The 16,229-nt window shown below is 43.4% G+C and overlaps 1 protein-coding gene across 1 annotated transcript in view; it reads right to left on the reverse strand.

The window, feature by feature from the left end:
• Positions 1-1,474: 1,474 nt before the first annotated feature.
• Positions 1,475-16,229, reverse strand: part of LOC139053803 (uncharacterized) — a 44,833-nt gene continuing 30,078 nt past the window's right edge. Inside the window, exons 8-11 of the mRNA XM_070530546.1 lie at positions 15,959-16,021; positions 8,951-15,261; positions 7,312-7,448; positions 1,475-2,259 (exon numbers count right to left, since the gene is read on the reverse strand). Coding sequence (XP_070386647.1) covers positions 15,162-15,261; positions 15,959-16,021 — 163 coding nt within the window. The 3' untranslated portion in view covers positions 1,475-2,259; positions 7,312-7,448; positions 8,951-15,161. The remainder of the gene's footprint in view (positions 2,260-7,311; positions 7,449-8,950; positions 15,262-15,958; positions 16,022-16,229) is intronic.

Here is a 16,229-nt window from a genome sequence, read left to right on the forward strand (position 1 = left end):
GGGTGTTATTCCTGCAAGTATTTTAGCGTTCGCTACAGCCATGTAGTTGATGGCCAGACTAGCTGTTGTGAATGCTGCCTAGCCTTAGCTATGGTACTACCTTGTTCAGTATGAGCCAGAATCTGTGAGGCGTCCTCATATTGCGCTTCTGGTCCGTCATTTGGTAGCATAACGTGCGTCCCTTTCAGGCAAACAACTTAAGGTTTCGCCATTGCAGCAAGGCACACAGGCCATGCTTTTCGTAATCTTCCTCTGCAGTGATAGTACACTGCCGGCAGGATGCAGAGCGCAATAACAATGCGCGCTGCACTAAGGACACAGGATCTCCCGCACCTTGGTGCACCAGTACTTATAACGCCGTGGAAACAGCACACAGCCAAAAGCATGGTTACATGCATTTCAGAAATAATTAAAAACCTCCACTTTTCTTGGTCAAAAATTTTCGCAACCCCAGCTCGACCAAGGGAAAGACACCACAGCTCGTTGTTGTAGCTCATATTGAATGCAATTGAGCGCAAGCAATGCATGGATTGGCGACGGTAACAAGTGCAGTACTACAGAAACATACGTTTGCCTGTCAAGCAGTTTTTTGCCGTTTTAAGCACACATTTTATACCTCTATTCATTAAAGTTGTCATTTATCTCCACGGGATGCTTCTACTAGTACTTTCACATATGACTTAAAGGTAGCACTGAAAGCCAAAGAACAAAGTGCTTCCACGCCGATTAATGTTTCAGCATTTACGAACAAAACAGCATGTGTAGCTGTGCATGCTGTTCAATATATAAGCATGCACTATTTCCTGAAATATATGTATGCTCCATTTACTGCCAGTGACCTGCTTATACCCAATAATTTAGTTTATTTTTCACCATGTGCTTGCATTGAATATACCACAGGCATTGTAAGTTAAGCTACCAGAATAACAATCAGCTAGTCTAAGGTTACCTAATTGAACAAAATCATTGTAAAATTTGTGACGAAATGTCAGAAGAAAAGTATTTATTTCATTAAAGAGAAATGGTTACATAATAATGTTTGCACATTTTAAATGTAAAAAGGAAAATAGGGAGTAAAACCATACTAATACAAAGACATAAGCACCAAATAATGGGCACAGGCTTGCTCAATTAAATTTTAAGCAGAACAGTTTTTTTAAGTAGCCTGACTACGAACTATTTATTACATGTTTTCATTCGAAAAGCACTGCATCTTATTATAAAGCACAAAAATAACCGGTCACATAAGTAAGAACAAGTCTGAGTGTGTCTTTAACACAAGGATAGAAAGTTGTGCGAGTTAGTACAGTAACATGATCTAGGATTGTAGCGCGAAGTGACGCGGACACAGACTAGAAGCAGACAGGATGAGCGCTAACTCTCAACTAAATTTTTATTGAAACGAAGAATATATATATATATATATATATATATATATATATATATATATATATATATATAGGTGACTGCAAAAAACCGCAGCACATCTAAATGAATATTGAATACATAGTAGTAAGATGAAGACGACAAACAAAAGCCATCAGCCATCAACTGCGTGGCAAATCGCAAATCTGAGTGCAAGCTATTCTCTTATCAAGTATACCTGTAGGCATTGCGACCAATGTGCTCCCAAGATGTATGAGGCATTAGTCATTGCAGAGTTGTAAGGACATGACAATCCTAGGATGATTATGTTCTTGAGGCTTTTTCCACACTTTCCATCTTTTGAAACGTGTATACTCTAGTCATGAAAATAAAAATTCTACAACTGGCGTGTGATAAGTTTCCTAGCAGCTCATTTTATTTCCTAGCAGCTCATTGAAACGAGCCACGATGACAAATTCAAATGCCGTTACCTCATCAGACATTCAAATTTCTTAAACACAAACAAAACCAGATAGGCATTAGAGTGAGCATGATTTAAATACATTACACTGGTTTAAAGTTATTGCACCACTTTGTGCCAGGTAAAAATGTTAGAAACATCAACAATGTTAAGATTCTACGGCCAACCGTGAAAACTAAATAAAACAATCATTAAGCTTTCTTAAACGGGTACAGGAGCTTTACAACTGGCCGTCTTGGTGATGGACACGCAGATAGATGAGCAGCCATTCCACTGAGACGAGAATGTTGAGAGCTTCGCATGGAAGTCTGCGAGACACTGCAGAGTAGTTCTTGGTCCACATGAAGGAGGTTGCTTGCATGCACATCTGGGCCACCATACTGAATGCATGGTGTTACCGGAACCTTTTCCCCCTGCATTGTGGTAAAAAAGCATGGTGAAGTTTATACGATATTTAATATGCAAAAAAAGAGGTGAGGCATGCAGACAGGACACTAGAGTAGAGAAGTGAACATGAACACGAAAAACAAGAAAAATTTCATTAAATTGTTTTATTAGATGAAATTTTTATACTTTGTGTCATTCATTATGAGGGTTCATAACCGCAACATATTTAATATATAAGCAGGTAGAATTATCAGCTTGGTCAGTTTGCACAAGCTCGTTTGAGGCAAGAAATCGAGTTACACAAACACAACCTCAACATTCTTGATTGAAAAAGGAACACCTCAGATGACATGCGGTCCAGTGAGTGGGAATTGCACAGTTCAAGAAAAACAAATTAAAACTCACAGACTGAAAGCGAATTAATTGATAGGTTTTAGTAGCACAAGGGCATCTTTGGCCAATGAGCGCCAAGTCTATACTGCAAAAGATAAACTTAGTGCATCTTTACAAAGCAAATATATAAAGATGACTAATGCCTCTCTGCACTACAGTTGCTTTGCTCTAGCGTGAAATCATTTTAATGCATGCACACGTACATACACACGCTACACCCAAGTGTAACAGCTGCAGAATTAAAATTGGGCAGCAACAAAGTCGCAACATTTAACCATTGATCCCAAGCTGTACTAGTGACTGGAGGCAGTACCAATATCGCCAATGACGAGTCGCACTCTTTCTGCCCGATGTTACGCTGCTCTTATTGTCAAAGATGAGTTACAGCCGGCATTGAGGGAAAGCTGCCCGCAAGAGCAGCTCCTCTTTTTGTGTTATTTCTAACCAGAGACCAATTAAGTAATATATTTTTAGAATGAGAATGACACCGAAAAATTGAGTACGTAAAAAATTCGGTACATTTTTCCGGAATTAACTTGGGGGTTAACGGCTAAAGAGGCAATCCAGAAACTAGAACAAGTTTTGACATGTTTGCTACCAGTGAATGCTAGAAAATATGTTGGCATTCTGTAGTTTTGTCCAACAATGCAAAAGGGATTCTTAATAACTGAGGAAATAAATGGAAAAGTATCATGAAGTATATTTCGTGAATGTAATGCAGAATCACTCAACTTCTGTTACTATATAATCTCCACTTGAATAACCTGCACTTTCTGAACTAGTTAAGGAGGTGCTGCATTTCACTACTCATTCCACCAGTTCAACGTGGCAGCAACTGCATGTTGTGATTTGTTTTACTTAGTGCAGGCTTTGTACAGGGCGAGTTCACAGCATTCACTGCACTTGGCCGAAAGGTAGTGCATGTTTACGCAGCAGGTGTGGTGCCGCTTCTGCACGAGCAAGGTGCAGAAATAAGAGTTTCATACAATAATTACTAGAGGGAACTCCGACGTTAGTGTCCACAGGAGATCAAACAGGAACGGCTGTACCAGCATGGAAATTATGGGAAGTATATGGATTTGCCTAAACTTCGTCTGTTTGGCTTCAAACGGCTTTGTGACTTTGTAAACTAGTCATTTTCAACAATATACTGTGTAATAAATAAATAAACATTAAAATCATCCGACGACAGGATTCAAACACAGGAACTCTAGAACAGAAGTCTGTTCGAAACCATTAAGCCACGGAGGCATGTAACGACAAGCGAGTGCAACGCCCTGATTAATTCATTTCCGGCGTACCAGCGCCTTAAGACGCTTGGCGCCTTTCGATTTGCCCACCTGGACAAGCTCAATCGTTGCAATTAATAGCAATTGCGCATGTTGGCGCCGTCTTCTGCACTTCGAAGAGTATAGACTGCGCTGAAATTTACGACAATAAGATTTATATAGCGTATAATATACGAAGCCACAAGAACGTCTGAATTCACAAGCACGAATATCAGACAAATCCATGTGCTTCCCATGATTCCCATGGTGGTGCGACTCCAGCACCAGAGTTCCCTCTAGTAATTACTGTAAGAAACTATGGCAGAAACAGGAGTAATAAACTAAGTTTTGCTGTCCCATAAATCTTACTGGTCATTAATTCCAAGTTTTAGTGCAGTCACATGTCTAGTAGGCAATTGTGGTATTTTGCATAAACATTGCAAAGCCAACTGTGATGAATGTTCACTATGGTAAATTGTTTATGATCGAGTAGCATAGACTACTGAAGCAATCTCTGGAAGGCAAGTCAAGTAATTTTCTCATTAGCAGCCTTTAAACAGCATTCGAGCATATGACACATGCACCTCAGATATGTAGATAATATTTCCTTGACTCAGCAAGAAGCGATGCTTCATGTTCCATGAGGCTACTTCTATCAAAGCAGTATTGGTGCTCTCTAAAAACAATGCCAATGCAGATGATCCAAATATTTTTCAGGGGCAACAGTTATGCCTGAAATCATGCTAGATTAGTTTTTTTTAAACACATGCTCAGACCATGTTAGAAGTGCTTCTTAAAATCCGCCTATTTATTAAATTAGTCATATATCTGTACACAAAGGCTACTAATTAGGTCCCATGCTATATCATCATCTTGACAAAAACTTCACTTAGTAATACACATGCTGTGATAAGATTTGAGACCACACTGAGATGCTGAACAAGGTGAATTCATTATTTTTAAAATGAAGCTCCTGTTCTTCGAAACGAGAAGAAAGGATACTGAGGGTCAAAATTTTTCTGAATGACAGCTGGAAGATGCCAGGGAAGGCACGTGGAAACTTATTTGTAATTTTCTATTTAAATGTAGAAATGATAAAGGGAAATGAAAATGGTAAAAAAAAAAACAACCAGGCATGGGGGTAGAACGAACCTACAGCCTTTGCATTAGGCATGCGTTGCACTAACCACTGTGCCACCGAGGCAGCATTCAACCATCCACAATGGCCCCTCAGATTGTCGACGCTCGAACACGGCCGTAGTACCACAGTGGTTAGAATATCACATGCGTAATGCGAAGGTTATGGGTCCGTTCCCCACCCACAGGTGAATATCTTTTAATCCACTTTCACTTACCTAGAATTTATCATTTCTATACTTCATATAAAAAACTTAAAACATGTTCCTGTATGCTTTCCTTGGCCTCATTATCTGCTGGCTTCTTCCAGTTCTGTTACTTCCAACATTTATACATATTCTAATCTGGTAAGTAAACAGTTTTGCATGATGCTGGAATGCAATATAAAACATTATTGCAGGGCCGTGTTATGTAGAATGCCTTATATTGCCCAGGCAAGGTGTATTAATGTCAATCTGAAAAAAAAAAATTCCCACTCAAGGCAGAAATGCTGTGTAGTGCTGTGTGGAACAGGGTTTACCGAAAACATCTTGTTCAGAAATAAAGCCACCAAACAAGGAGGAAATACGAAAACTAGATGAAAATTTGTGCAGTTGCATGTTAAAAATTTAGCACAGCAACAGATGACATAATGAAGGAAGTGCGAAGATGGTCTATTTTGGACACATGAGGCAATATACTTGAAAGATGCATATGAGCTTACACGTGGAGAAATATCGTTTATGTAGCAGCTAAACTACGAACAGGCCTAGAGCACACTGATACAAGGTGTCGAGCATGTAAATCTTATCATGCCCTTAAGTCAAAGAAACATGGCTGTTTCTCACGATTCGCTACACATGGCTGGCTCACACAACTTAGCCACTTCTATATATGCCTTGTAATTGCCAGGTGGTCTGTATGACATGCGCAAACTTTAAATAAGTACAAGTGCCTTGTAGCTGGACAGTACCAAGGTAATATCGTTTGTCATCGTTTTGAGGAAGTGAAACCAATTCTTGCATTTTTCCTAATTAGGTAATTAGGTATTAACAATTATTTAACTGCTCAAATATTTTATTCAAAGCAAAAGTGTCAGTGCGAAAATTGTAGAGCATCCTGAAAAATTCCCAATCCAGCTTTCTACTGCTCAGTAGGTGCAACAAATTTTTCTTTTCAAGCTTGAAAGAAGCCAGTGAACACATGCAAGAAGTGCCATGCAACTAACCGCTCGTGCACCTGAACACCATTTGGCTCCTCCTTTCATGCTTGAAAAAAAACTTTTTGAAAAGAATATTTTAGAAATTGATTAACTATTATTGACTATGTTCTAGGCAAAATGCATGAAATAGTGTGACTGCCACTTCCATTTTCGGCGACATGAATTGACTCCATTTGCATGTCCAAATCCAGCTATACATGGTGCGTGTTTTGAGCTGGTTCTGTAATTTAGGCTGGTTTTGACTAATTGAAGCTTCACACCTTAATAATGGAGTCAGCCTAAAAAGAAATTGGTACATAAACAGTCGCTGTCAGTACTCCATACAACTTAGTGCAAAGTGCTTGTGAGCCAAGAAGTTGGTAGTTCTAAGCAGTATTTCTCATTTTGACCTGGTGTTATAGCCCACTTACTATGATGCCATGCTGCTCAGTCATGCTGGTCCCAGCTTCAATCTAGGCCATGGCAGCTGCCCTCCAATGAGGGTAAAATGCAATACCGCTTATGCCCTTAGATTCAGGTGTACATTAAAGAAGCCAGGTTCCCAAAACTTTAGGTTTTGGAATGTAAAAGCCCATAATTTCATTTTAATATCTAAAGGTGCTTTATTAGGAGCAGGAGCATCATTTTGAGCTTTTACTGCACTGCCATGGCACCAAGAAGCTCCAAGTAAATAAAAACAATTTCTTAGACAATGTACATATCTTGCAAACAATTACAAACACTTCTCTGCATGCACCTCCGTTGCTGTTATATTTAGATCCGTATGCCAAGGCGGGTTATGATGTTAGAACATGTTTCAATTTTTTTTTACCGCTTTAAAGTTGGTTATTTTGCATCTCACTGTGTGTCAAACGCACATTTCAGTGCATCAATTTCTTCAGAAAGTGCGCTCCCCTTTATTTATTTGTGCATGCAAAAAGGGTTCAGAAGAACTGCTTTCTGAAGGTCTGTATAACAAGCAAAAAACAATTCTATGTAGGCTGCACAAAGAGAAAGGATTGGTTTGTAAATTTGTTATTTAGTTCTTAAAAAAAGAGGCAGCTGTCAGTATTCTGTTCCAAAGTAAAAATTACCCCTACCTGGCTCTGCTTCATTTTCCGATGTTGATGGTCCATTCGGGGGCACTCTACTGATAGGCTGCACTTTGGCGATGTCGGGTGTGCTGTCACCAGGCCCAAGGTCGATCGACATCCTCACCAAAAGTCGAGTCCAAACGCTATGAAAGAAATATCTCATCATTTTGCTATCAGTTTTGTCATCTTGCGTGTTTCACACACGGCCGTCAGTGAAATATTTCGTCAATTGGATACTGAAAGAAATTCAAGCATTTTCTGGCAGCCAAGCTGATGATGATGATGTGTGGTGTTTTATGGCGCAAGGGCCAGGTTTGGCCAAAGAGCGCCATGACAAGTGGTAATGTTGACGATGTATTATGGAAGATGTGACTTGGCTGTAAACTGGCCTAAAAATTGTCGCTGTAAAGTGCGTAAAATTTACGTGCTATAAAATTATGGCGATGACTAATGACGAATACTATTAACATTAAAATCCATCGTGGAAGAATGATGCAACATAGAAAATATATAGGATGGTAAAATTACTTGGAGCACTGCTGCCTCTCCGGAGTCCTTGAAACACAAGGGCCTAGAGGCATGTGCTATACGAAAGAGCTATCACAGCGGCATCCTCTGAAGAGAGGGCGGCAGCCAAGCTGAATACACAGTAAATGGAGAACATTAAAGAGCAAATGCAGTTGTCACATTAGATTGATCAAGTACAGCAGAAATGGAAATAAATCAGTGATACTGTGTCTGTTGGCTTTGAATGCAAGAAACGTAAAAACAGGAACTTGCAGCCACGCCACTTTGAATTTCCCGCGTTTGCTACACCTCACAAGTTTGGCATCGTCCGGTACTCGGGGATAGTAACCGCTTAAAATCAAGATGAACGAGCGTCGGCATAAATTAACAGGATACTTAACCGGGCAATATAGGCGCATAAAAACTCGCGTATCGAAGCTACTGTCAATTACCCGATGACGCATCTGGGGGCGGTGCAGTTTGGGCGAACAATTCAAAAAGGAATGCGAGTTTCACTTGTTTCACGCCTACTAAGCTAACACAGAATTTGAGTTTCTTACTAAACTATGCTGGGTATTTACGCTCCGAATAAAACGCTGGAAATTTTGTTACCTCATATTGCATACGTATGAGTGAGGAAATTGCTTTTATTGTGTTCTACCCAGACGTCACGCAGCAGCTACCACTCTCATGCAACAAAAGCATGAAAGTGGTACTCGTGACACCGAAAACAAACATATACAGCACCAACGTTACGCTCCTTGGAGTTGGAACTAAGCACGATCAAGCCAGTTAGTTTTCTAGCTTTCATAACGCCATGAACACGACCAAACATCGAGCGAAAAAACTCTCTGCTCTCGAAAATTATTATCGCTTCCATTTATATACCTATCGCTGCCACAAGCAAAAGTCAATGGGCTAGCTGTCCACAAACCGCAGATTAGACTGACAGCAACATATTACGGTAACGTAAAACAATTTCCACGCTGACTTAGCAGCCGCGGTGTGCTCTAAGTGCCAAAGTTCTCGTTTGCCGCTCGAAATTCACACCATGATCACGGGCACTGCATCTTTCACATGAAATATTGCACGCTTTGCTCCGGAGCTCAATAGGACGGCGAAACGCATTTGCACGTACCTGAAATCCGCATGCCGGAAACCCGTCGACGCTTCCGAGAACGGGGCGCACAGCCATACACCCGTACGGCAGCTTGACTTGGACGTGAGGCACTTCTATCAAACATTTCACATGCGACATGTTTCACACCGATTGCGCGAGCACCAGAAAATGACGCAGGTTGCATTGCGACGCCGAGCAGACGTGCAGCCACCGATGAGCTGTGTGCGCGGATTGCAGAGAACAAAACCATACGAAACGTTAGGCGCGAGAAGATGGCGGCTCTCGTTGCGGCCGTTGTGGAGACGAAGCGGACGAAGCAATGACGCGCGAATGAATGTTGCCAACCGTTGATTCCGCGTTATGCCGGCGGTGGTGGCTTTAGTGGCGTGTGTTGCGGCTGTCTAATTTTTTATTTCTTTTCCCCAAACAGTATAGCTAAGATCAGTTCTTTGTTTGAATTTTTAGTTGTGTCGTTTGGCATTATCTTTGTCTTTTTATGCTATTAAGCGGCCAATTATGGCCTCCCAGGTTCGCGCGCAAATCTCAGAGGCCATAAGACAACTCGTTCGAAAAGGCCGTTATTGTCGTTGTTAACGCTTCATCATCCTTTCTTCAACTGATATAGAAAGGTAGTGTCCCTTTTCCCGGGGTTGGGAGGGGGCAATCAAGACGGCATCGCTCAGCGGGGGGCGGGGGAGTAGGTTGGTGTTTGTTCTTATCGCGAAATTCGCGAACCCTGCGATTTTTTTTATAACGTAAGCATTTCTATACTTCCCCAACAAGAAAAACCATCCGTCCGTCAGTCCGTACCGCACGATATCCTTCAAAATAGAACCCGCAGCAGCGAGTGAATTCACCTTCGTGCTAGCTTCGCTTCAACGCGACGGAAGCGGCGAGAACACTGCGCTCACGAAGCTTTCAGCTTATGCCGCACTATGCGCTTTCCGCAGATCACTTTCAAGATAGGTGTGCGCGCGTCTGTTTTCAAAGCGAAGTAAACGGTGAGAACACAGCGCGTGAAGTTTTCAGCAGTGGGCACACTCTGTCCACAATGCAGTTCGCTTTCAAGATACGGTTCGCGCGGCCGTGCCACAAGCAGCAGCCGCCGGAGAACGGTTGATAATGGTTCGTCGCGGATGAGCTGGGCTAAAGAGCGATAACGGCTCAAAACGAACGGAACGTCACCAGCGCGCCTGGCCCCGCCACCTGCAGTACTTTGCTTGCGCTGCCGACCAGAGCAGCCCGTGTCGCCGCAGCGCTGTCGCTCATACTTGTCGGATCAAGTCTCATAACATTGATAACGACATGGGCTGCGTGTAGATGAGGAAGAGTCACAATGCTTACGCACACTTAGACAAATCCGAGAGGAGTTCCTGTGTGATTTTTTTACCGGAAATGTACAGTCAGCGGTGGGACCCAGAGTTGACAATGCCTGTAAGAGGGGTGCCAAGCTTTTTTTCTTTTGTGAGAGTCTTGCCCAGCTCCCAAAGATCTGCTCAAGCTAAGACTTTCTGATGGCTGTATGTGTTTTTTTTATTGTCGCATGCCTTCGAACCGCCACGAATCCTACAGTGTAATGGCATTAATGCAGTATTCACGTCCAAAGGGAAATGCAGCCGTTAATTGGGCTGCCTAAGGTTTGCGGCCCGGCGGCAGCTGCCCTCCCGTCCCCCGTTTCCGTTGACAAGTTAGGGGGAGGGGTCTAGAGCAATCTTACACCCCCCTCGCCACAGTGGCGTAACCAGAAAATTTTTTCGTGTGAGGGGGGGGGGGGGTCCCAATTGCCCGTGGAGGGTGAAGGAGCGGGGCCATTGCCATAGCAGCAAAAATTTTACTGTGAGTGAGCGTTACAAGTGCACGGTGTGCCCCACTTGGCTACGCCGCTACTAGCCCCCCCCCCCCCCCCCGCGCCATCGACGCAAATCGAGCTATCAGAACGTGCATGACACGCATGCATGACATAACATGAAAGACATGCCGCGAAGCTAGCATGGATGTCGTCACATCGTCATCATCAGCTTATTTTGACGTCCATCGCAGGACGAAAGCTTCTCCAGCGATCTCCAATACCCCTGTCTTGTGCCAACTGGTTCCACGTGTTTTCAAGTTTCCCGAATCCATCACGTCCACGTTATTCTCTGCCGTCCTCGACTGTGCTTTCCTTCCCTTAGCACCCATTTTGCAACTCCAATAGACCAGCAGTTCTCTCCCTTACGCATTGCAATGTCTGCCCAGCACGACTTCTTCCTCATAATGTCAACCAGAATATCAGCTATTCCCGTTCGCTCTCTAATCCACATCGCTGTCTTCCAGTCTATTATCATCATGCCTAATAATTTTCATTCCATCGTTCGTTGCGCGGTCCTCAACGTCTTCCCAAGCTTCTTTGGTAACTTCCAAGTTTCGGCCCCATACGTTAGTAACGATAGAAAGCAATGGTTAGCAGTAAGCTCCCTGATCATGATTTAGTAATGCCTGCCGTAAGCTCTCCAGCTAATGTTTTATATTTGTTAATTTCCTTGTTCAGAGGCCCCTAAGAGTAATTAACCTCAATAAACGTATTTCTGAGCAGGTTCTAGAGGCTGACAGCCGACCATGACATTCGATTTCTCGCCAGGCTGCGGAACATTACTTTTCTCTTCTGCATACTAACTCTCAATCAGACTTACACTTTCTTCGACAAGTTCCTCAAACGTTTGTTGCAAATAGTCTGCAGCGTTGCTGAGTATGCCAATCTCATCTACAAACCGTAAGTTGGTGAACTATTTACCGTTAGCCCTCACTCCTAACCATTCCCAGTCTAACTGGTTGCACACCTTCAAGTATTCCGTGATAGCATTGTAAATATTTTGCCATTGATCATATGAAGCCTTTTGCAGATATCTGGCTATGCAAAGTCTGCGCGTTAGTGTCATCCGTTCGATATCAACATTCGTGGGAAACTTCATTTTTGACCACTGTTCGGAGCCAGTGCGCTGCTGCCTAGGTGCCCCGATCTAATCATTCCAGCTACCTGATTCAAGCGCAGGTAGCGCGCGTTTCATGTGCAGCCAATATCAAGGCCTTAACTGGCAATGTTCATTCATCATATACTGTAAGCTTGTTCACTTACTCCCTTGTAATTAGGGTGTAAATTAGAAAGACTGGGGTGTTCCAAGGGTGTTTTCTTGTTGAACACCCTTTTCCGTTAAAAAAGGGTGTTTCAAGGGTGTTTATAAGGGTGAAAAAGATGATTACACCCGCATTACACCCATAAGGGTGTGAAAATTTTTAGTGTGTATGGTTTTACTCCCTATTTTCCTTTTTACATTTAAAATGTGCAAACATTATTATGTAACCATTTCTCTTTAATGAAATAAATACTTTTCTTCTGACATTTCGTCACAAATTTTACAATGATTTTGTTCAATTAGGTAACCTTAGACTAGCTGATTGTTATTCTGGTAGCTTAACTTACAATGCCTGTGGTATATTCAATGCAAGCACATGGTGAAAAATAAACTAAATTATTGGGTATAAGCAGGTCACTGGCAGTAAATGGAGCATACATATATTTCAGGAAATAGTGCATGCTTATATATTGAACAGCATGCACAGCTACACATGCTGTTTTGTTCGTAAATGCTGAAACATTAATCGGCGTGGAAGCACTTTGTTCTTTGGCTTTCAGTGCTACCTTTAAGTCATATGTGAAAGTACTAGTAGAAGCATCCCGTGGAGATAAATGACAACTTTAATGAATAGAGGTATAAAATGTGTGCTTAAAACGGCAAAAAACTGCTTGACAGGCAAACGTATGCTTCTGTAGTACTGCACTTGTTACCGTCGCCAATCCATGCATTGCTTGCGCTCAATTGCATTCAATATGAGCTACAACAACGAGCTGTGGTGTCTTTCCCTTGGTCGAGCTGGGGTTGCGAAAATTTTTGACCAAGAAAAGTGGAGGTTTTTAATTATTTCTGAAATGCATGTAACCATGCTTTTGGCTGTGTGCTGTTTCCACGGCGTTATAAGTACTGGTGCACCAAGGTGCGGGAGATCCTGTGTCCTTAGTGCAGCGCGCATTGTTATTGCGCTCTGCATCCTGCCGGCAGTGTACTATCACTGCAGAGGAAGATTACGAAAAGCATGGCCTGTGTGCCTTGCTGCAATGGCGAAACCTTAAGTTGTTTGCCTGAAAGGGACGCACGTTATGCTACCAAATGACGGACCAGAAGCGCAATATGAGGACGCCTCACAGATTCTGGCTCATACTGAACAAGGTAGTACCATAGCTAAGGCTAGGCAGCATTCACAACAGCTAGTCTGGCCATCAACTACATGGCTGTAGCGAACGCTAAAATACTTGCAGGAATAACACCCTTTTGGAAGGCTGTTGTCCCTGCTACACCCATATTGAAAGGGTGGTGTCTGCGTTACACCCCATATAGAAAGGGTGTTGTTTGGTTTTACACCCATAGGCGAGGTGACGTCATATTAACACCCCTTCTTTTGTGGGGTGTTAATTTGCATCCCGTTGCTTGGGGTGTAGCAATACACCCAAAAAGGGTGTAACCCATGGGACAAGTCATTTACACCCTTAAGGGTGTTAAAATTTTTAGAGTGCAGGACGGAAATATTCAGTTCTGCGCACGCCAACGGTACAACCCTACTATAACCGAATACATATACCCAAGACTGGATATAATGCACACGGTTAACCCTCGCTGCCTACTAAGCCGGAAGTAACACGAAAATAGAGGACAGGAAAGATTGAAAGTGTGAGAAAGACGAAGGTTGGAGGGAGAAAGAGAAAGGAAATGGCAACTACCGATTCCTCCGGGTGGGTCAGTCCGGGGGTGGAGCCTACGTGAAGCAGAGGCCGAAGGGGTGTGTTGCCTCCGCCGGGGGGCCTTAAAGATCCAATCACCCGGCATTGGCTCAACCCCCTGAATCCCCCTTTTCCCAGACACGGCTAAGCCGCGCACGGTTAGAGGCGGGAGGTTCCAACCCCATGTGCTCGGGTACGTGGTGTCGCAACACACCAAACGCCTGCTTAAGCAGACGCTCCTGCGGGACGGTGATTAGTTTCCGAGAAAGGGTACACTGAAAGTAGAAACTCTACCTAGAATGTGGCACATAAATACAGAAACTATTGGCGGTGCTATGGCGGAAGGACTACTGTACTTTAGGCTCTTTCAGCACGCAATATTTTGAATTGACACACGCAATAGTTTTTTATGACAACGCTGGAACCAAGTCGACCCATTGACCTATCCTCCGTTAAGGCATTTGTATAATGTGGGTACGCGCTGTGAGCGCAAACAGATTTTCCACTAAGTGTTCTTCATACCACAAAATTTGCCTCTGCCAGACTACTGCAACTTTGCTGCCGCCGATGAGACTCATGGAACAGTAAGCATCGCGCGCAAACTTCTGATGAAAATTATTATCCTATAACGTTGTTTACAAAAGACACTAAAAAAACCGCTCACTGTTTTGGGAAGGCGACAACCCAACCATCCTACATTCGTAAGAATACATAATGTTCGCGAGTTAATATGCTCACTACAGATGCAGTAAATGTTTTGTTTGCTCCGGCGTGCGCGAGTGCCATTTGCTCATTTCATGCGGAATACCGATATTTCCGTGCAATTAGCGCAGCAAATGAGCATCATGTCAGGGAGGAAACGGTCGTCACAATGAAATGCTTGTTGTAGAACACTTTAAATGGAACCCAATGGTAGGTAATAAGAGGGACAGATCGCTCCGAATTCGCGCGTATTAGTTATGAGAGTGCCGACACAGATGCTCCTGTGACTGTCCTAGCTTACGTGCGAACACATCCGTGCGTGCTTACTGCGGGTGTTTCACCTCCTGCAAACTCTCGCGCTACCTCGTATTAGTACGCCGAGCATGGATTGGCTTGAAGACGACGCATATCAAATATCAAGGTATCAGTTAAGCAGGAAAAAAAACTAAATTATGGGGTTTTACGTGCCAAAACCACTTTCTGATTATGAGGCACACCGTAGTGAAGGAGTCCGGAAATTTTGACCACCTGTCGTTAACGTGCACCTAAATCTAAGTACACAGGTGTTTTCGCATTTCGTCCCCATCGAAATGCGGCCGCCGCCGCCGGGATTCGATCCCGCGACCTCGTGCTCAGCAGCCCAACACCATAGCCACTGAGCAACCACGGCGGGTAGTTCAGCACGAAGAACGGAATAAAAAGGCAGTAGCGTATAGTTCACTTGCCGGGGTCGCTGTTCTCAGAGCAGAACTGGTTGTCGTAGTCCTTCCAGCTCTCCATCAGGACGGGGTGGTAAGTTCCTCGGACACAATACATTCTGCAACAGAGGACGACCCCATAACGGCGGTGCTATACTACAGGGAGTGCAGAGGCGCAAGAAAAAAAAAAAAAACGACGCGGGAGATCCTCTCGCTTGTCGTAAGCCCGCCGCGTAACTTGAATGCGACGCGTCCCACCCAGTCTGCGGAAGCCGGGACGGGCTGATGAAACGGTTCTGTTCCAAGTATATTTCTTTCCGCGCTTCGTCAGTGGTCGGAGGGATGCTCCGCCATCCGTGATATCTCCACAATAGGCTGTTTGGGATCGGTAGATTATAAGGAATGCAACGAAGCGAAAAGGACTTTCACGCTACGCCGGACAGAGTCTTGTCATGCAGAATACACACTTTGCGGCGCCGCAAAAAAGCGATGGGCAATTGTTCAGCTCCGGCAATAGAGGCGACACCGCCAACAAAAGCTCTCATTATGATAAAAACAAATCGCTTCGTCAATTTATCCGTGGAACTGAACGCGAACGTGGGGCCGTATTTTGTAAAATAGAACAAATACCTTCTTCGCATTCATTTCCTATAGTCCGTTCTGCCGGGTGGCAGATCTGAGTGCTAACGGAGGTGGTACATACCTTAGCGCGAGCCGACGACAAACGGAAAAAAAATGAAGTTGTTTACAAACGGCCGCCCCACAGCCTGGAGATTTGTGCTTGGCATTTCTCGACGGGTCCGCCCGTATACTCACCTCTTGAGTTCGATAAAGTTTGCTGACTGGTTGGTCTCGTTAAATCGCAGGTTGCTTAGCTCCCTGGAAAATAAATAAATAATAATTCTTACTGCAACTAAAATCGGCATGAAAAACATCTGCTTATTGTACTTAAAACAAAGGAAATTGAAGAAGTAAATATTACGATACAAAAATGTTCTGGGAGTTAATTTCACCATAGCTCCTTTAATAATTCTTTCAGCGTCCTTTTCGAAGACGCTGGATATCATCTGGTAACTTGTTGAAGTCC

This window comes from Dermacentor albipictus, unplaced genomic scaffold, assembly GCF_038994185.2.
Source record: "Dermacentor albipictus isolate Rhodes 1998 colony unplaced genomic scaffold, USDA_Dalb.pri_finalv2 scaffold_219, whole genome shotgun sequence".
Classification (NCBI taxonomy): domain Eukaryota; kingdom Metazoa; phylum Arthropoda; class Arachnida; order Ixodida; family Ixodidae; genus Dermacentor; species Dermacentor albipictus.